Source organism: Hirundo rustica, chromosome 9, assembly GCF_015227805.2.
Source record: "Hirundo rustica isolate bHirRus1 chromosome 9, bHirRus1.pri.v3, whole genome shotgun sequence".
Lineage (NCBI taxonomy): Eukaryota > Metazoa > Chordata > Aves > Passeriformes > Hirundinidae > Hirundo > Hirundo rustica.
Genome location: NC_053458.1, coordinates 29,099,326 through 29,118,719, shown reverse-complemented (window position 1 = coordinate 29,118,719; position 19,394 = coordinate 29,099,326). Strand labels below are relative to the sequence as shown.

At 57.0% G+C, this 19,394-nt stretch overlaps 2 protein-coding genes across 9 annotated transcripts in view; one reads left to right on the top strand and one right to left on the bottom strand.

Annotated features, from left to right (window-relative positions):
- Positions 1-2,050: 2,050 nt before the first annotated feature.
- On the bottom strand, positions 2,051-18,353 carry GLUL (glutamate-ammonia ligase). 5 transcript variants are annotated; one of them, XM_040073326.2, is made up of 10 exons: positions 18,212-18,353; positions 15,663-15,798; positions 12,936-13,017; positions 12,379-12,604; positions 7,379-7,569; positions 6,017-6,178; positions 5,607-5,753; positions 5,071-5,198; positions 4,706-4,905; positions 2,051-3,789 (listed from the first exon to the last, which is right to left on the bottom strand). In XM_040073326.2, exons 4-10 carry the CDS (start codon positions 12,510-12,512, stop codon positions 3,471-3,473), a joined length of 1,281 nt encoding a protein of 426 aa, XP_039929260.1. In that variant the 5' UTR covers positions 12,513-12,604; positions 12,936-13,017; positions 15,663-15,798; positions 18,212-18,353; the 3' UTR covers positions 2,051-3,470. The 5 variants fall into 5 exon arrangements, with proteins under 5 accessions (XP_039929260.1, XP_039929261.1, XP_039929262.1 ...); XM_040073327.2 differs by having other exon boundaries at positions 15,663-15,811; positions 18,212-18,352; XM_040073328.2 differs by lacking the exon at positions 12,936-13,017.
- Positions 18,273-19,394, top strand: part of RGSL1 (regulator of G protein signaling like 1) — an 18,407-nt gene continuing 17,285 nt past the window's right edge. For 3 of the 4 annotated variants that reach the window (XR_005702220.2, XM_040073320.2, XM_040073321.2), the window contains exons 1-2: positions 18,273-18,404; positions 19,233-19,337. Coding sequence is in view for 2 of the 4 variants with exons in the window: in XM_040073320.2 (XP_039929254.1) it covers positions 19,301-19,337 (37 nt within the window). In the remaining 2 variants the exon portion in view is untranslated. The remainder of the gene's footprint in view (positions 18,405-19,232; positions 19,338-19,394) is intronic. The other variant, XM_040073322.2, reaches the window with a different exon arrangement.

Here is a 19,394-nt window from a genome sequence, read left to right as displayed (position 1 = left end):
TATCATTAGTCACATTTTAAAGGATGTGTGAGTACAGAGAAAAGGGATTCACTCCCTCCTGAGAGGCTCAGATCAAGAGTCAGAATGTTTTCTATGAATGCATAAGATGTAAATTCAGCTTCTGAGGGTTTCAGGCTCAATTTGTAAGAGCCCCATGGCCTTAAGAGGAGGCCTCCCTACCCTCCAGAGCTGGGAAACGGTGTTTAGGTAACTACAAAGCAGATTCAGCAAGCAGACTTTAGGCAAAAAAATCAGAAAACAATGTCTAGAGGGAATAAATGAATTTTTTCCCCCCTCTAATTCATTATAATCTTTTTTTCCTCCCTATACTTTTAATAATGATCTGAAAAGCCATTTCCCAGGACAATGTTGTTCTGACCTTGTTTTCAGCCGGGTAATTGTGCAGTGAGTGGATAAATGCTTTCTCAGCTGAGAACAAGAGGAACCATTAAGCATCAAGCTCCTGACCTAAATTTACGTCCAGGGCAGCTGGAGGAGCAAAGGACTGATGCCTGCTCCCCTGATCAGCCTGAGGGACACCCTGTAGATGGCATCTTCCTCAGGGACACCCTAACGGCACAGGGAGATGCTGTTCATCCCAAAGCAGCCCAAGGAAGGTGTCCCTGCCCATGGGGTTGGAGTGAGGTGATATTTAAAGTCCCTTCCAAACCAAAGTGTTCCATGATTCTGTGGAAAACCACAAAACCTGCTGCCCATCAGCTCCTCCCGCCTTGGTGATGCTAAGTGGCCAAAACTGAGCCATGTCCCCTTTTCCTATTTTTTTTTTTTTTTCATTCCCCAGGAGGAAAGGGTTTCTGGAGGGAGATTCAGCTTCGATGATTCACAGTGTTTGGAAGTACAGGTTCTTTAAGGAAACCAAACCATGTCTTCTCCCTCCTTCCGTGCCAATGCCTTTCGAAAAGTTCCCTTAATTCAGGAGTAATCCGATTCTTTCCTCTGTAACATTTCCTTGGAAGGCCCAAGAAACAGCAGCTGCCTCAGCCCCGAGCCCAAATCAGAACAAAACTTCAGGATTTCTGGGCTCCTGAGTTACCCCAGAGCAGCCTGGGTTTGTTCTGGCTGCAGCACCCCAGCTCCAAAATCCTTGTGGCCGTGTCAGGATGGGACACGGTTCACTTTGCCTCTGTTCCAGTCACACCCCACCCCACCAGGGCACGGGGACAGGGCAGATTTGGGACTGTGCTGAGGAAGGTGCTGCCTTCAGTGCTCCCCAGAAGGGAGATGCAGGAAAATGGTTGGTCCACAAAAAAATGTGAGAGCAGGAACGGCCTCATCAGCCCGGCAGGATCCTCAGTTAAAATCCAGGCTTAAATTAAAGGTGGGAATGGTTAAAGCATCCTTTCCTGAAGGAAGCACCTCCCGGGGAGCTGGGGAATGGCACCACAAGCTAAATAAAGGACCACGGGAGCAAAGTGACACATTTCTACTGCCTCGGTTATTTCCCTGAATTACTGGGTTTATGCCAAAGGTGGATGAGCAGCATTTTCTCATTTCTCTCTCGTTTTCTTTCTTAGGGAGAGTGGGAAAGGTTGTGCTTCCACAAAGCTCCCTTTTAAATTAAGTGTGCTGGAGTTTTGTTTTCTGTGGGATTTCTATATCCGGTAGAACTTGTGGGGAGGAGAGTGGGAAAGGTTGTGCTTCCACAAAGCTCCCTTAATTTTAAATTAAGTGTGCTGGAGTTTTGTTTTCTGTGGGATTTCTATATCCGGTAGAACTTGTGGGGAGGAGGCTGGGAAATGCACAAACATCTGTAGTGACCTCATAACCCTCCCATAATCAGAAGCCCAGGCCCTTTCTCATCCCAAAAGAACCCCATTCAAGCCAGAGCTGGACCATCCCTCACCAGAGAACCAACCACTGCTGATTAATTCCCATTTTCTGGAGAGCACTCATGGATTGAAAGACCCCCTGCCCCCCCCCCAAAAAAACCACCCCAGAAATGAAAAGCCACATCAGCCCAGTATCAGAGTCAAAATCCTTTTGAATGGTGAAGGCAACACACGTACAAAAAGAGGCTGCAGAGATCAGATTGAAGGGTTTGTTCTTTTTTTTCTTTTTTTATTACAAAAAGAAAAAAAAAACCTATTCGGAAGAAGTCCAAATGCAACGGAATATAACTGGCACCACCTAAGATACCCGAGTGTAAAATCCCGGAACGTTTGAACCCCCCCAGCAGGAGCTGGGAGTGCCAGGGCTGGCTGGGAGGGACAGGTGGCCTCTCCCTTCCCTTCTCCTAGCCCCCATCCTGGCTGGATGGCAGACAGCCCCAGAGAGAGCCAGGACACAACAGTGGCATCAACGGTCTCTGTAAAACCATTCAGTTGGAGAAACTAAGAACGTTACGGAAAAAAAAAAATCTAAAACCTCTCTTCCTTTTTTTTTTCTTTTTTTTTTTTTTTTTTTTTTTTTTTTTAGCCTTTATCAAAAGCCCTGCTTTAGTGACATGCCTAGCTCTGTTGGACAGGTGACACAGCCACAGCTCTGTCCAGAACGCTGTTCACCAGTCAACTCTTGGTTCAGGACACCGTCCTCCCACTCTGAGCGTGTCACGGCCACCGTGAGTTACGGTGACAAATGCTTCTGCAGGCTTCCCGCTCTGGGAACCCTCTCCAATCCATGCTGGAACAAATCTCATCCGAGTCTCCCTCCAAGCTCACCCTCAGTCCCACCTGGAGGCCTCCGACAGCATCCGCAAGAGCTCTGCCCGCTCCGGCTGGATGAGGCGTTGGAACGTCATCTCTTCAAGAAAAAAACACTTTCATATATAATTTTTTTTTTTTTGCCGTTTTTATATTTAAATAGAAAAATACTACTTCACTCTGTGTTATGAGCCAGAGATCGGTTGACTTCCAGTGACAGAACCGAGAGTTCTCCTCAACGCTCCTACGCTGAGCTCAATGCCAGAAGATTCCCAGAAACCTCAGAGTGGCCGGAGGGCGACGATGTCCCCGTCACGTCCCCACACAGGCAGGAGCACACGCAAGAGCTCCCATCACCACAGCTCCCATCTTCCCTTCTCCATAGAGAGGCACCGACCTCAGAGAGCCATCAGTCTGCAGCGGGGCTGGCCCCCCCCAAAATCTGGCTCTGTTTTAAGCTCTCTCCTCTCCTACAGGCTTTCTGCCTGTGCAGTCTGTCCCTGGAAGCCACTGGATCCCATCGGATGTACACATGAATTAGACAAAAAAAAAACAAAAACAAAAACAAAAAAACCCCAAAAAACAGTGGTTAAAAGTTCTCTAACACCCCGTCCTCCTCTCGTCTTCTGAAGAGTCAAAGACAAAACAGACACGGATAAAACTAAACCTGCCCTCCTCCCCACCTCAAGACAACAAGAGTTACTGTGACACGGAACATGTTATCTTGTACCCTCGGGATTACATCTAGAAGGGAAGTTTAGGGGCGCGGGGAGCGCGGGGGGGAGGCGGTGTCCGCGGGGCGCACGCTGCTTAGTTCTTGTACTCAAAAGGCTCGTCCCCGGTTTCGTTGAGGAGACACGTGCGGACCAGCGCCTCTGTCACGGCGTAGGGGTCACAGTTGGCGGAGGGCCGGCGGTCCTCGAAGTAGCCCTTCTTCTCGTGGCCCACGTTGCGCGGGATGCGGATGCTGGCGCCGCGGTTGGCCACGCCGGCCGAGAACTCGTTGATGTTGGACGTCTCGTGGAAGCCCGTCAGGCGCCTGGCATTGTCCAGCCCCCCCTTGGGGTCGTAGGCACGGATGTGGTACTGGTGGCGCTTGCTCAGCTTCTCGATGGCCTCCTCGATGTGCCTGCAGAGGGAGGGAGGGAGGGAGGGACAGGGGATGGCACAGTGAGGGACAGGACGAGCTCAACCCGGCTGGGCTGTCGTGACAAAGTGACGACGACATTAATCGCTGTCCCCAAGCCACTTTGTGATGATGCCTTGTGGCATCACACAACCCACTTGGGCTGTTCAGCCCACACAGGGCTTCTCTCCACTCCTGCTGCTGACGCAGAAAAAGGGTCCTGGAGGCCAAATCCCAAAGGCTCCCTAGGGAGTGCTGTCCGTGAGACACCACTGGTTAAACTTCCCGCTTCCACCTGCTCTCGGAGGGGAGAGCTCTCAACACTGGAGTTTCTATTCACGAGGCTCACAGAGTGGTGGGCTGTCCCGTTATCTCAGGCCAGCACTAAGATAAAGGCAGGAAAACAGAGCTGCCAGGATGGATCCCTCCACACAGCTGCAGTGACACAGGGTCCCTGACCGCACTCAGCACAGCAGTCCTCACGGTTTGCATTTCTAGGATGTTCTTTAAGAAAACATAGCAGCCTTGCTCAGACGAAGCTGAGGGTCTTTCTCTTTCATCGTGGCTATAAAAATATAATTTAAAAAGCCCTGTGCTGAGTTTGTTTGTTTGTTCCCAGCACTGGGAGGTCAGGAGCTGGACAGGCTGTTAGGGATAGCTGCATCCTGTACTTCCACCAGCACTGGTGGAGCTGTACTGCTGGCTGAATTGCCCACCAAGCATCAAAACGAGAACGTATCATTTTAAAAAATACATATTAAGAAAAAAAAAAAACCACAAAAACAAGACAACCAAAAAAATCCCCATCCAGAAGACTCGGATGTCACGCCAAGCACCAGAGCAACAACTCCCGACTCATCCAAAGTGTTGCAAAATCCTGCTGCCCAGGATAAAGAGGGTAAACAACCCAAACACTTACTTGAGACCTCCTTCTTCCCTCATGCTCTTGGTGCTGAAGTTGGTGTGGCAGCCAGCACCGTTCCAGTTGCCAGGGATGGGTTTGGGATCGAAGGACACCACGACCCCGAAGTCCTCGCACACCCGGTGCAGGATGAAGCGTGCGATCCAGAGGTGATCGCCCATCTCGATCCCTTCGCAGGGTCCCACCTGGAACTCCCACTGCAAGGAGGAGGCGTCACGGGCTCAGCGGGGTGGGGACAGGCACCTCCCACCCCCTGACGCTGGGCACAGCCGCACAGCTCAGAGCAGGCACACACAGCTCCCACTGCCTGGGGTTTTCCCACGCTACTCTCTCGCTCCGTGAGGCGTCCCAGCATGATTTACCTGGGCTGGCATCACTTCTGCGTTGGTTCCTCCGATTTTCACGCCGGCATAAAGGCACGCTCGGTAGTGGGCCTCCACAATGTCCCTGCCATAGGCTTTGTCTGCCCCTACACCACAGTAATACGGACCTGCAACAGCACAGGGGAACATCAGCCTCCGCAGGGAAAAATGCTGACGTCTGCTGAAGGCCCAGCACGCACAGAGAACTCTTCAAAAGCCCCAAGATCTGTTTTTCATGGAAGGACTAGCAGGGTAGAACACTGGCGGAGAGCAAGTTGCCCCCGAGTTTAAGTCTCCCCCTGAGTTTAAGTCCCCTGCGGACCAACAAACCAAGCAGCAAATTTGGACGTGGCCAATCCCCACCTCAGCCCTTCTGCCACAAATTTAATCTCGTGGTTTGTTTTTGCCAATATCCCGCTTTCTACCGTCCACCTTCGGTTCTAGGAACACCTTGGGTCCCTCGGCTCGCCCGAAGCTGTGCCACACAGATTTCAGTTCAAACGCTCCTGCCTTGGTCCAGGCTCCCGAAAGTTTACCTTGGGGTCCGGGGAAGCCATTGGAAGGCCAGCCAAACGGATGTCCGTCTGTCCCCAGGAGAGTGTACTCCTGCTCCATCCCAAACCAGGGGTGCTGGTTGGACACCATGTCCATAATCCTCCTGCAGGTGTACCGGAGATTTGACTCTGGAACGGAAAAGCGACACGGGGCTCATGAGCACCTCCACTCCCCATTTCCACTTATTTTACAGTTTGAGTGCCAGCAGTGTTGAAGAATCCCAAGCCCAGCTCTTTGTCCATCACCGGCACTTCGCTTGCCCTCTACTTTCAAGGCGGGGATTATTTCTGTGTCACGCTAAGGGCACAGACAGCACTTGGGCAGGTATTCCCATTCCCCTTCCTGGGAACACCACCTCCACCAGGAGAAGGGAGAAGATCCTCTCATTCACCTGCAGACTGGCGGTTGTATTTGAAGACCTCGCAGAGAACCAGTTTATTGGGGTCCTTGCGGAAAGGGTCCCGAAACATGGCAGCAGGTCGCAGGTACATGTCGCTGTTGGAGCCTTCGGACTGGTAGGTGCTGGAGCCATCGAAATTCCACTCAGGGAGATCTGGAGCAAAGAGAGGAACCAGCTGCAGTGACCCAGGGTCCCTGCTCCCCAGGATGGGCCCCTGCCACCCTCCAGTATGACAGAGGTGAAGATGCTCAGAGAGAATAGGTTTAGCCCCAGCTCAGCTGATTTTTGTTCCAAGTGGGGGAAGCAAAAAAAACCCCAAAACACAAAAAAAAACCCAAAACAAGCAAAAAACCACAGGAGTGCAACTCCCCAGCCACCCTGGGAAATAACAAGTTGCTGGGCTGCTGGCCAAGCCCGAGTGAACAGAGCAGCACTGAGGACATTTCCCATGTCACAACAACCACAGGGATGAGCAAAGCACCCGGTCCCCTCGGCTGGGAGAGGGCAGACCACGAGCCATCTTCCAGCTGTGGGAATGAGGGGAGCCGTGGAATACCCTCAGTCACGCTCCAAGGCCTGAGGAAGGTGGGAAGGCAAATCATGGAGAGGCGGAATCTCACGTGGAAGGGGAGCGTGGCCCCTCGCCCACCCCTCCATCCTGAGCACTGCCCTCCAGGTCAAAGCCCAGAACTCCACCCAGGCAATGTTATCTCCTCCATATCCTGGGGGGAAAGAGATAGGATGGGAAGCACAAAGATTGCAAAGGAGCTGCGCCAACCACTCCCTCAGAGGGAAAAGGAGAGAGGGGAAAAGAAAAAAAAAAAAAGAAAAAAAAAAAAAGGAAAGAAAAAAGATAGTTCTGCTCAGTCACACACAGTATTTTCATTTCATAACTGTCTCCAGCCAGCTCCATGGCAACCTGGGGAAAATCCTAATGCTATTATTGTGTAAGCTGGGACTGTTTGTTCTGTGGGACACAAGCTCTTAATTACACCGGATAGCTCCATTCTTTCCCCTGCACTTTCTTCTGCCAAACTACTTCCGGCCAAAACGAGTACTCGAGAGTCAATGGGCAGCCGAGCCCCTGCCAACAGCCCCCAGCTCCTGCCAACAGCCCCTCTGCGGCGGGGACAACACCAAGGATGGGCTCCCAGCCCCAGGCATCTCCCTGAAACTCCACATCTGGAGAGCTGGGAACGTTCCCCTGCAGCATCTGGGGGAAGAGGTAACTGGAAGGGTGCGAGGAGGAACGTCCTCCCTAAAAACCATCCTTCTGCCACGGGAAGAGAGAAATGGCATCCATCCTTCCTCCACCCGGTGAGGGGCTACGAGTCCTGCACCTGCCCCTCTCACCTTCCAGGCTCTTGGGCTCGTGGTCCAGCGTGCGGGTTTTGCAGCGGAGGTGCTCCCCCGTGCCGTCGATCCAGATGTACATGGCCTGGACCTTCTCCCCCTGCGGCAGCTTCATGTACATGTGCTTGATGGCTTTGCTCAGGTGGGAGCTCGCTGAGGTGGCCATGGCTGCAGTCCTGACGAGGGGGTTCCTGCGCGGGGGGAATCACAAACAGCCCACACTGTGAGCCCTTGCCTGCGTTCCCACATTTTTCAGCCCCCCACCCCGAGGCCAGGGAGGAGCACGAGAGAGCTCGGCCGCAAGGGTGGATGCCATCTCCAGCGGTTCCCTGTCGTTCCTCAGGGGGAACACACAGCAGCTCGCAGCCAGGGAAGCCCTGCTGCTCCAGAAGCCCTTCAAATGAGTCTCATTAATGCCCAAACTCCTGCTAATAAACCAGAGCAACAGACTTCCAAAGGGCTCCTCAGCCCCACGTGAACTTTTCACCTCCGCTCTCCGCTCCAGAGCTAGACTAATGCAGGGAAAGATTAGCTGGGGCTTTCTTAATAAATCTGCATCATCGAGGAGGGCTTTTCTACCCCAGCCGCCTTCTCAGCCCTGCTGCGGTGATCCGAGGCCGGTCCCAGGGCAGCAGGAAAAGCAACAGGCAGCACACTCGAGCCCTGAGCACCCCGGGCAGCGACGGGGAGGCGGGACGGGCCGAGCGACTCTAAGAGCCGGTGGGAGGGAGCTGCAGCATCCCCAGAGCGCCGGGAGCCGGGCTCCTAACGCCAGCCAGCCCGCTCGTGTCCGACCCGCAGCACCGGGCTCCACGCGTGCTTTCCAGGGAGCTTGGGAACGCCAACACTCTGGAAATGCGGACTGATTTGGGAAGTCGCTCCAAGTCCGCCTGCGGGAGGGGGGCTCGGGATGAGCCGCCCCCAGCCCACCCCGCTGCGGCTCCCACCGCCCCTCTGCCCTGCCAGGAGCATCCCCCACGCGTGCATCTCCTGGCAGCATCTCCTCCCAGCGCTGCAGGGAGCAGCCGAAGAGCCTCGCGGGGGTATAAAAAAAGAACCCCAAACCGCACAAAAACTGCAAAGGGAATGTTTTCAACAGAAAACTCAAGCTGCCGCTTCCTCCCCGCCCCCCCCCGCCCCAACCTCCCCTTCCCCCAAAGGAGGAATTTTCCCTTGGAAGGTCCGGCCGCCGGACGCCCCCGGGGGGCTGCGGCGGGCGGCGGCCAGCGGCACCCCCCTGTCCCCGCGTCCCCCCGGGCCGGTACCTGGGCTCGGCGGCGGCTGCGGGCGGGCGCGGGGCTCCCACGCTCGGCTCCCGGGGCCGCGCCCGCCGCCCCTTTATGGCGGAGCAGCGCCGGCCCCGCCGCACGGATTGGGCAGCGGGGCGGGACGGGGGGGACCCGGGAGGGGGGACAGGGCCGCCACCCCTCCTCCTCCTCCTCCTCCTCCTCCTCCTCCTCCTCCTCCTCCTCCTCCTCCGCCCGCTCCGGCGGCATCGCGGCCCCGCCGCCCCCGGCAAAGAGGGGAGCGCCGCCGCTTCGCCCCGCGCTGGGTTGGACGGGGTCGGTGGGTGCGGAAAACTGAGGGAAGAGGGGGGCAGAAAGCGGAGGCTTTGGGTGGGTTTGGGGTCTTTTAAACAACGCTCCCGACCGGAAAAACAACCCCTCGTCCCTGGGCAGGCGGGAGCGGACCCAGGGCTCTCCGCGGCGTTTACATTAGCGGCTGCCTTGGCATAGCCGGCAGGGATGGAAACCGGCCGTCCCGGGAAATCGGGGGGAGAGAGAGAGAGGCACCGGAGCGCCACCGAGCCCCGGGCACAGGCTTTGGCTCGGTGCCCACTCTTGGGAGGGGGACAGGAGCCTCGGTGCGCTGCTTCTCCTCCTTGGAGCAGGTCAGAGCCTCCGGGATTTGCAGACCCTCGCTGCCAGGAGCAGCATCGCTAGCTGTCACTCGAGGGAGGAGAAACCCTCAGCCCCACCATGGGAGCACCCACTCCGCACCCAGCACACCGCAGGCAGTGCCCGGTGTTTTTCCACCCTTTCGGGTCGCTTGTCCCATCTCCTGCAACTCCCAGCCCGGATCCAAGGGGCAGGAGAGCCACGGCAGCAGGAGCAGACGGAGCTGCCACCCGTGTGTGCACACGCTGAGGACACACGCAGGTCCCAGGCCGAGCACACGCCACCCACACGCCTGCCGCGGAGCCACGGGATGCTGCACTGCCCCGTGCCAGCGTCGGGGAGATGGCACCGAAACCGCCATTCCTCGAGAAGCTGGAGCCTCCTGGCCATCACAGCCACCGTACAGCCCACATCCAAAGGGAAAATGGCCAGGGAGAGCCGGATCCTCGGGCGGGAGGAGGTGGAAGTGCTGGCCAAAACCACGCTTTGATTTATCGCCCGTCTCAAGAGCTAGATCCCCACCCTCCCTGCGGGGACAGCTTGGCTCATTCCTCACCAACCACCTTGGAGCAGCCATCAGTGTGTGGCAATCCCCGGAGGCTGTCCAGAGCAAGGTGAAATTCAGGTGCTTTTCTGCTCCTGGAATTGCTTGGGCAAGGCAGAGCCACCGAGCATTGCAGCACCCCAGAAAGCGCCTCCTGCCAGCGCCCCAGTTCCTGCACCCTGTGTGCAGGGCAATCGGCTCCAGCTCACAAACAAACGTGGTGTTTTACCCACGGAAACGAACTCAGGAACTCACGTTCAGCCCGAGTTCAGCTGTGGTCACCCAAATCTGACAGCTCAGCTGGAGCAAAAGGAAGCAGAGCAGGAGCTGGCGCCCAAAATAGCTCCCATAAAGGGGAGCTGTCAAGCCACAGGCAACGAACGTAAAGCAGCGTCCAGCCCTCTTCCCGAGGTTCGTTGAGTGTTTCTTTAATCGGGACGCTGAGAGCTCCGATAGCTCCAAATTCTTGGAATTACGGTGCTACCTGCTAATTCCCCGGTGACTTTGTTCGCCTCTGGCTGCGAACAAGCCCGGCTGAGTACAAGTGGAAGCCCCTGAGCAGGGGGTGACCCCCGTGCCGTGCACGGGGCTGGCCAGCTCCGACCAACCCTGGAGCCAAGCGGGGAGCAAAGGCAGCTCGGCAATGTAAACACCATCCCTCCATCCCAAAAAATCCACGGCGGGCAGCAAACCCCAGCCTGGGAGAGACCCCATGGCGGGGGTGGGAGGATGGGGCTGCCAGCCCCGGGAGGGTTCGGTGGCTGGCTCACGGCCAAGCCCCCGTGCTCGCCCTGCACAAGTTGTTTACGAGCCAGACGAGAAGCGGCAGCCGCGGACCCAGCGCCCTCTCCCGGGAAGCGCTCCCGGCTCTCCTCGCTGGGCTCACCCGACTTGTTTACCGCCTGCCTTCCTTCCCCTCCTCCCCTTCCAGCCTGGCTTTTTTTCTTTCTCTCCCTTTTTTTTTTTTTGGGGGGGGGGCGGGGGAAGCCTGCTCAGGCTGTGCTTTTGTCCCAGCTGCGTGCGCCGGTGACCCTCGGTGTCGCCGACAAACCCTCCTCGGGGAGCTGGACAGGTGACACGACCCGCGGGTGGATTGAAACCCGCCTTCAAAGGGCCACACGAGCAGCCAGAGGGTGAGACAATGTCCCCTTCCAGGGGCGAGTCCCAACTGGCACAGGTTTTTTCCTTCTTCCTCCTATTAATTTGTGAGAACACCTTTGCTGGCCTGGCCCGGCGCTTCCCGCCGGCACAGTTTGATATCCTGAGAGAAGTGCCAAAGCTGGGAAGTGGCTGCTGAGTTATGAGGGTTGGGCAGGCTGGACTTTGCAGCCTCCTGCCTCCAAGGCAGCTGGGCGAACCCTCGGGGACGGGGCACGTCAGGGTCCCTGCGCGCTCCAGGGAAGGTTTGGGGAGCAGGATGAGTTTCTCTCAGGTAGCATGAGACATGCCTGCCCTTCTCCAGCTCCAGCCAGCAGCCAGGCAGTAAAGGATCAAGGATTCCCTCTCCACTGTGTCTTGCTGGAGCTGCTGTGATCCATCCCTTGTCCGTGTGTCCCCCGCCATCCCTGTCCTCCGTTTGGGAATGCCTTAAATGCAGAATTGTCACACCATTGGGGGGGTGGGGCGTGTGGGAAGAGGAGGGTGGTGACTTGAGGGTTAAATAGACAGGATATGAAATTTCCCTGTGTCTCAGGCCTTGGGGCAGGTGGCTGATGGCTTCCCCAGCACCACTCCACAGATCCTGGGATCTCAAACCCAACAGATTGCAGACCTGGAGTACTAAGCCCAGGTACCCACTGGGTGTTCACCAGCACTAAAGGAAAATTCTGAAGTAGAGAGGAATGTTGGTTTGGTTTGTTTTGGTTTTTTTTTCCAACGGAGATGTCACACAGGGAGGAGGAATTGCCCAGATGTCACACAGGGAGGAGGAATTGCCCATGTTGTTGTGATGGTTAGGTCCCAGGAGGAGGCTGGACACACCCAAAATGCCCCAGCCTCCAGCAGTGGCACAGCTGGGAGGGAAGAGGGATGGGCATAACATCATGGAATCACAGAAAGCTTTGGTTTGGTTTGCAAGGGACCTGAAGGTCATCCAGTCCAACCCCCTGCAATGAGCAGGAACATCTTCAGCATCTCTCCCTTCCCCATGCTCAACAGTCGAGACACTCCTAAACTGGGCACGTTAGGAGCATTCCTAGAAAACCTATAGCACTTTCAGACACATCCAGGGGAGTGCTTTGGCCTGGGAGGCCCCGCACGAGGAACTGAACTGCACCCAAGTGACATCAGCCACGGGCTCGCTGTCCTGAGGTTGCATCACCCCTGTCTCTGCCCACCCCTGGGCACAGCTGCCTGTGCTTGGACCCGTGACAGCGGCTCCTGCCGCGCTCCCCAGGTGCTCCCAGGCCGGGAGACCTGGAGCAGCAGCGCGTTTCACCCACGACGAGCGGCAGGAGGGCTGGAAAAACCAACTGAGCAAGCGCTGAGCTCGGGAGTGACCGAGGAGGACGGGGAGCCCGCCGTGGGCTGAGGGGGACGAGTGTCCTGGGGGGACTGACCTTGTGCAAGCAGCAGTGGCCGAGCGGTGTCCCCCGGAGCGCGGCAGGAGGCTGACGAAACCCCCCAAGGCAGGCAGGCAGTAGCTGCTGGCCCTGGCTGTGAGCAAACATTGCGCGCTCCGCAGCAGGCCCATGCTCCCTTTGAAGATGCTGCCAGGGTCAAGGCTGGCCGCGGGCTGGTGGCCAGAGGGCTTTCGGCTTTCCACAGCAGATCACCTGCGCTGCGCTAAAGGGCAGTTTGGGAAAGCAAATTAAGAAGCGCAAACGCGCAGAGGCACAGGCTGAGTGAAAAAAAAAAAAAAAAAAAAAAAAAAAACAACCCAAACCCTCCCTCCCCATGGAGCTCTCCGGACCGAGAGAAGAGGGACCTTGGGGCACGGCCCCCAGGACAGCCCAGGTGCTGCCGCCTCCCTCCCCACCCCTTTCTGAGCCGCCTGGGTGCCTGTCCCCGTGCCCACCGCTCACCTTGCCACCCCTCCCGGGAACCCGCGGCATTGCCGCACGCCCCAGCAGCCCCTCGCCCAGATCCAGCGGCGTTCCCGGCTGGCAGCCCCTACCTGCCGCTCTGCAGCCCTTGCCCGGGGGCCCGGCGCCTTCCCCGAGCACGTGCTCGCCTTCAACAGCGGCCCGGGGGGGAAGCTGGAAGATGAGAACGTCAGGAGCAGGCGGGATTTGAGACCTAGAAATTGCTTGGCTCGGTTCGTTCTGTACAAGGGTGGAGAATATCCCAGGGAGCGCTCAGCACATGCCTTTCCCCGCAGTTGGAAATCGGTCACGCTGTGCATTGGCACGGCTGGTTTTGCCGGGGTTTCTTTTCTCCCCCTCCCCGTTCTCTTTTTTTTTTATTGTTCGCCCTGTTAAAAGCACTCCCGGCCGGGTTGGGGCTGCGTTAGCTCGTGGCTGGCGCCTTAATTTCAGCCTGACACACCTCACAGCTCCGACAGTGAGAGCACAGAGATCCTCACCCCGCTGCCTGAGTGGATTAAGCGGTGATTCCGGGCCTGACATTGTAAATTATAAAAGGTAACAGCAAAGTGCCGCTGCCCGTGCCCCTCCCTTGTGGCCGAATTAGGTCCCTGTCCTGCCGCAGCACAGACTGAACCCGGGCTGCTGAAGTCAACAGCCCCAGAGGCTCGGATAAGGTTACACCGGTGGTTCTGCTTCAGCTGGAGGGGAGACGAGCGAAGGCAGAGCCTGCCACAGGGGCTCTCAGGTGGAAGGAACAGTCCCAAGCAAGGAAACCACAGAGGGAAGGCAACAGGCTCCAAAATGCTTCCGAAGGAAACACCGGCGGTGTCCTTGCTGAGCAAACAGATCTTATGTGCTCAGGAGACTGAGCACGGGTGAAAAGTAATTGTGCTCTGTTCAAGAAAGGAATTAATATTTAAGGCTGAACTGGAATTCCTCGGGCCTTGGGCAACTCCAGTTTTAAGGCGCTGTGGGCCTAATGTCCTATAAACTATTTATATGAAAACGGGATGAGGCCGTACAGGGGGAAAAAAATCCCAAACCTTCCCCTAGAAGCTCATGGTGGGGATATGATAGTCATGCTAGAGGGGAGAGCAGGTCTGTGCACTCAGGCCGGAGTTTCCCAGATTTCCGTGTCTCCAGGCCATCAGCCAGCCCCAGAAGCGATGCTGAGATGTTCGGGGTGTGTGGGAAACAACCCCCACGCTCCTGACGGCACCAGAAGGGACAGGCTGGGCTGCTGGGGGAGGCTGAGGGGGGCCAGTGACCACAGGCTGACACTGTGCTTGGGCAGCCTTGGACTTTGCCACCGTGGGAACAGTGCCAGCTGATGTTGGGCAAGGTGAAAAATCCCATCCCCATCCCCTCTGCCGCCCCGGGAACGTGAGGCTCTGCCACTTGTCACCTCAGTGCTGCCAAGGGAGGGCTGCTCCCCGTGCCAGGGACAGGGGATGTGGGTGATTCAGGCTGGGGCAGAGGAGGAGCAAAGCCCTCCTGACGTGTTTGATGTTGCAACCCTGCCCTGATCTTCTTATGCAGTCCAGCCACTCCGAGCTTCCTCCTAAATCTGGGCTGTGTTCGTGGCTACACCTCTTTCTTTCAAACCTTTTTGGTTGTTCCTAAATAGCCACCCAGCTCACGTGAGCTCCTCTCCCGAGGAGACAATGTGCCCTGGGAAAAGCTGGGAAGTTGCAGCTGGGCTGAGGAGAGCTCCATCCTGCCAGGCCTCTTGGGGTCTCCTCTTGGAGAGGAACTCCGTGGAAATGGCCCTGTGCCCTCCCACAGTGACCACATCGGCCAATTCCTGCTCACAACCTTAGTTCTTTCCTGGCAGAAGCCATCACAGTCCCACTGAGGTCAGGCCAGAGCCATCCAAGGAGCCAGCCCAGCTTCTGAGGATCCTACTGGGCATCTCCTCAGATGCCAACAGAAAAATGTGTTCTCTTTTTTTCCCCAAGTTTTAACCTTTCTCTGAGGACTTTTGAGTCTTTTAGGTGTGAGGCAGCCACTACTGCAGTTCACTCCTAACCCCACCCTCAGTCTCAGGCTCAGCAGCAAAAGTCTTTATCTTAAGCTGCTCCAAGGGAAATATAGGTTGGATATTAGGAACAAAAGTGGGTTTTTTATGGAAGGGGTGATAAAGTACTGTAATGGTCTGCCCAGGGCGGTGGTGGAGTCACCATCCCTGGATGTGTTTTAAAAAAAAGATTGGATGTGCCATGGTTTAGTTGAGGTGTTAGGGTGGGTTGGGCCCGATGATCTTGGAAGTTTCTTCCAACCTGGTGAATCTGTGATTCTGTGATCCAGTGATTCAGTGATTCTGTGATTCTGGGAGTTCTCCTTGTCTGTCTGGATCCATGATTGGAGCTACTCCTCCCCAGGCACTTCCATAACTCCTTCCCACAGCTCCGCCTGGCACTGCCGGGACGAGCGGGTGTTTTGGGGCTCACGGCTGTCCCTTCCCCACATCGCTTTGGGCTTTGGCGCAGTGACCATCGCCCGTGGCCGTGCCGTGGCCGAAGGAAGGCGAGTGCCCATCCCCGAGAGGCTGTGCCGGTGCCGGCAGCCCCGCGCTGTCCCGCCGGGGTTCCCAGCACCGGCCCCGCCATCATTTCGGAGCTGTCCTGTACCCGCTGGCGCTGCCACAAGCCGCTCGCTGAGATGCAGAGCCCTGCTGCTGCTGCTGGAACAGCTTCGCATTCCTGGTTTGACAGCGCCACCTCGTGAGGTGGCCCCGCTGCTGGGGACGCCGTGGGACACTGTCCTGCCCCTCTGCTGGCACCGCGGCATTACAAAGAGCAGGATCAAATACCCACCTGGGGAGCAGATTCCTCCTCCTGACAGGGAAACAGGACCTCACTCCTGCACCAGGACGGGTTCCTTCTTTTGCTCCTCCGTCTCCTCCTCCTCTTCCAGCTGGAGAGTCTCCAAGGTTGGGTCTCAACCCCAGATCTGATGAAGATAGCTGATAAGAAATGTGGGCTTGGTCTGTTTGGAGCAGACACAGTGGGGTCTCCTGTGAAATTCCCAATCCAAGCTGAGCAGACAGACTGACAGCAACCACAGCCAGCGCTGAGATACCTGCTGTGAAGGCAAGAAGTTTGCCCCAGCAGGGAGAGGGGTTTAATTTCAGGTGTGTCTGCAGGGCTGGTGATTTAAATAGTGACATTTCACAGAACCACTGGATGGGTAAGGTCAGAAGGGACCACCTGGTCCAACAGCTCCAGCAGGGTCCCCTGGGCTCAGTACTGAGGATTGTGCCCAGATGGTTCTCAAATATCTCCAGTGAGGGAAACTCCACAGCTCTCAGGGCAGCCTGTTCCAGTGCTCAGTCAGGTTCGGGTGGGAATTCCTCTGCTCCATTTCCGCTCATCGCTTTGCTTGGCACCACCTGGCTTCCATCCTCTGGACATCCCCTCTTCAGCCCCATACAGACGCTGCTCAGATCCTCTCTCAGAGCTCTCCTGTGCAGGCTGGAGGACAGCCAGGAGGGAGCTGCTGACAGCCCCGTAGTCCCTGAGAGCCCTGCAGCACCCGGGAGTCACCAAAACAAGTGTGTCACAATCAGTGTGGCACTTTGGAACACAGCACCAGAACACTGCGCCACCATGATGACTGCTGGTGAGTTACCCTATGCTGGGGGCTTTGGCCCTCTAAACACACCCCAAAAGGTGGGAAAAGTGGGGGGAAAAAGCAGTACTGAGCTTTGAAATATGGATCCTCCCTGTAACACAGCTTTGCCTTCGTGGATGAGGACAATTCCAAGGGCATCCATCTACCAGCAGGCTGATGCCAGCCCACCTTCTTGCATCCAGATCTTTCAGACATGAATAAAACTTCACAGGGTGGTGGGAGGTGTTGGGCACTGACACTGGCACTAAGTCTTGGGTGGATAAGCTGTGTTGTGCCCAGTGTCTGGGCGAGGCAGAGGAGCACGGCTCGTGCCCTGCAGCCACAGCACCTCCTTCTCCTGCCCTATGGATGCCACCACATTTGTGCCCAGCCTCTATGAACCACGTACCTTTGCTGTTTGGGAGGCTGCCATTCAAACTCCCCAGCTCCTGGTGCTTTCCAAACAGCCCGTGCCACCCACCCCAAAACACATTTCACAGACTGTCCCAGCCCCAAATCCTCCCGCGTGTGGACACGACACGCTTGTACCACACATCCCCTAAGGCTGATTCCCCCCCAAAACTCCTCCTTTGGCTCACACTGATGTCACAGCTGGCAACACAGAGCCCAGGTAACTTTCTCTTCTCCCCCTGTAGCATCCATAGCCTCCACGGACATCAGGCTGCTGCTGCAAGATGATGTTTTTGTTGACTTTTTCAACACCTTTCTGAACCTTCCCGTAAGTCCACTCTGCACCATAAAACCTGGGGCCTTTCAGAGCTCTCCTCAGGTGAACTCTCTGTGGCATTAGAGCCCACAGGAAAACTGGGAGCACACCACATTCGGGCTGGAAAATGAGGGAAACCTGAGGATCTCAGCTTGGAGACAGAGGTCTAAAAGGGAACTCAGCACTCTTCTATGTAGTGGGAACTAACTAGAACAGCTGGGCTCCGGGCTCCTCTGCCACCCCCCATGTCTTTCAGCTCTCCGTTTCCGTTTTGATCCAGGTTTTTGGCCAGACACCTCTTTACATCAGTGGCACGGGCCGCTGGTACCTGTGGCCGGGGCTGCCGAGCCACCTGGTGAGAACATGCCCCTTGTTGGAAGGGAGGGGTGGGAGGAAGCGGGAGGGAGGGCACAGGCCAGGGAGGGCAGGAGCCGGTTTCTCAGCGTCGAGGCCCCTCTCTGGCTCTCCGGTTCGTGCAGCTGGGCGATCATTTCAAACCCAGGCGTCATTTCGCTTTTAAAAGCCCTGGGCGGAGCACAAGCCATTTAAAGTCCTGCTGCAGTTTATGGGGTCTATCTATAAACACCGACAGCCGGAGCGAAGGAGGGCGTGTGCGGCGGCAGAGAGGGACGCAAACACCAGCCCCTTGTCCTGGATTCCTCCTGAATTCAACAGGAGCGAAGCCCAGCTGGTCACCGGGCTGGCTCAGCCCTCGCTCCCCACGCGCGTCCTCGTTCCCCACGGCCGCCAGCGCCGCTTGCAGCGCTCAGATCCCAAAGCTAAGGGGAAAGCTGCTCCTCTGGAAGCTCCCGGGAAGCTGCCATGCCTGGGCGAGGAGAAGCAGGGGGAGGAACAGCCGCGCAGCGCCGAGGCTCGCCCGCGGTCAGGCAGAGCTTTTGGGCACGCAAGCGGGGGCCGTAACTCGAGTATCGCCCGTGTGCCTCAGCACCGGGGCGCTTTCATCGCCAGAAAGCCACAGGGCGCCTTCCCCACCCCCTTCCCCCGTAGCAGGGACCTGTTACTCACCCTGATGGCCGGGCGGGAGCCGGCTCCTCGCTCGCGGCTAAATCCTCTCCTTGGGCAACGCAGGATCCCAGCCCCGCGGCTTTGCTGGCTTGGCTGGGAAAGCACCGGCTGCCTCACTTCTGCAAATCCAGCCTGTGCCTCCACCTCGTCCTCTGCCAGAGGCTGCTGGCTTTCATTCGCTCGGGGGAAGCAGGTGAGTCATCGCGGCACGCAGGAAATCGGATCGGCTTCTCCTCTGCGCCTGGGCTTCCTCTCCCCCCGGGGCTGTCACTGCCTGCTGCCTGCCCAGTGGGTCGTGCCTCTGCTCCGGGTTACGAAGGCGTCGCACGCCCCATTTTTAGGGATGCAGCCGGTCCCGATGGGATGCGCGGGGATTTACTTACACAGGCTCGCTAAGTACCTGCCCAGCAGGGTTTGCCGAGCGGTGCAGGGGTGGAGCGAGGCTGGAGAGCATCCTGAGGCACGGGAAACCGAGCTGCTGATGCTTCTGGTCTGCTGCTGTGCAGGGATGCCCTGGGAAAACAGGCTGCGGTCTCTCTTACTGGAACAAGTCTGGGTTGTGCTCACTTTGCCCCTAAAATGAGCCTTCCCAGTCCAGCCAGGTCCTTCCTCAGCCTGTGTGTCAGCTGCCACTGGAAAGAAAGCTGTGGCAGCAGGAATGCAGATCCTCGTTTCAGAAAAATAAGCAGTTCACCGAGGCTTTTCCTGAATATACTGCTGCTGCTTCTCCAGTCGGGTTGGATCTCAAAGCTGGAGGAAGCTGAGGGCAAGCCCCAAACTCGGGCATGAAAAGACAGACATCTGCAAGGAAGAGAGGCACAACAGCGGGACAGGCTGTCCCTGACAGGAGCGAGCTATCCTCGCAAACACCACGTGTGCATTCCATAGCCTGCCCAAAACTCCCAGTTCGGGGGGATTTGCTGGTCTCCCTTCCAGCAGCCTCTTTCAGGGTGGGAACTGGCGAGTTTCCTTGGGGTCTGGCAGGCAGCCCCTGACGCCATCTGTGCTCTCTGTCTCACAGCAGAGCTCCTGAACTGGCAGGGCGCTGACCGGTGGCTGCTGGAGCGGTGCATCGGTGGGAGCCAAGGCATGCGGCACTTCTGCGCCTTCATCCGAGGAACGGCAGGTGGGCACGGGATGCTCCACAGCCCCCTCCCAGCCAGCAGGGCCTGGCAGGACCCTG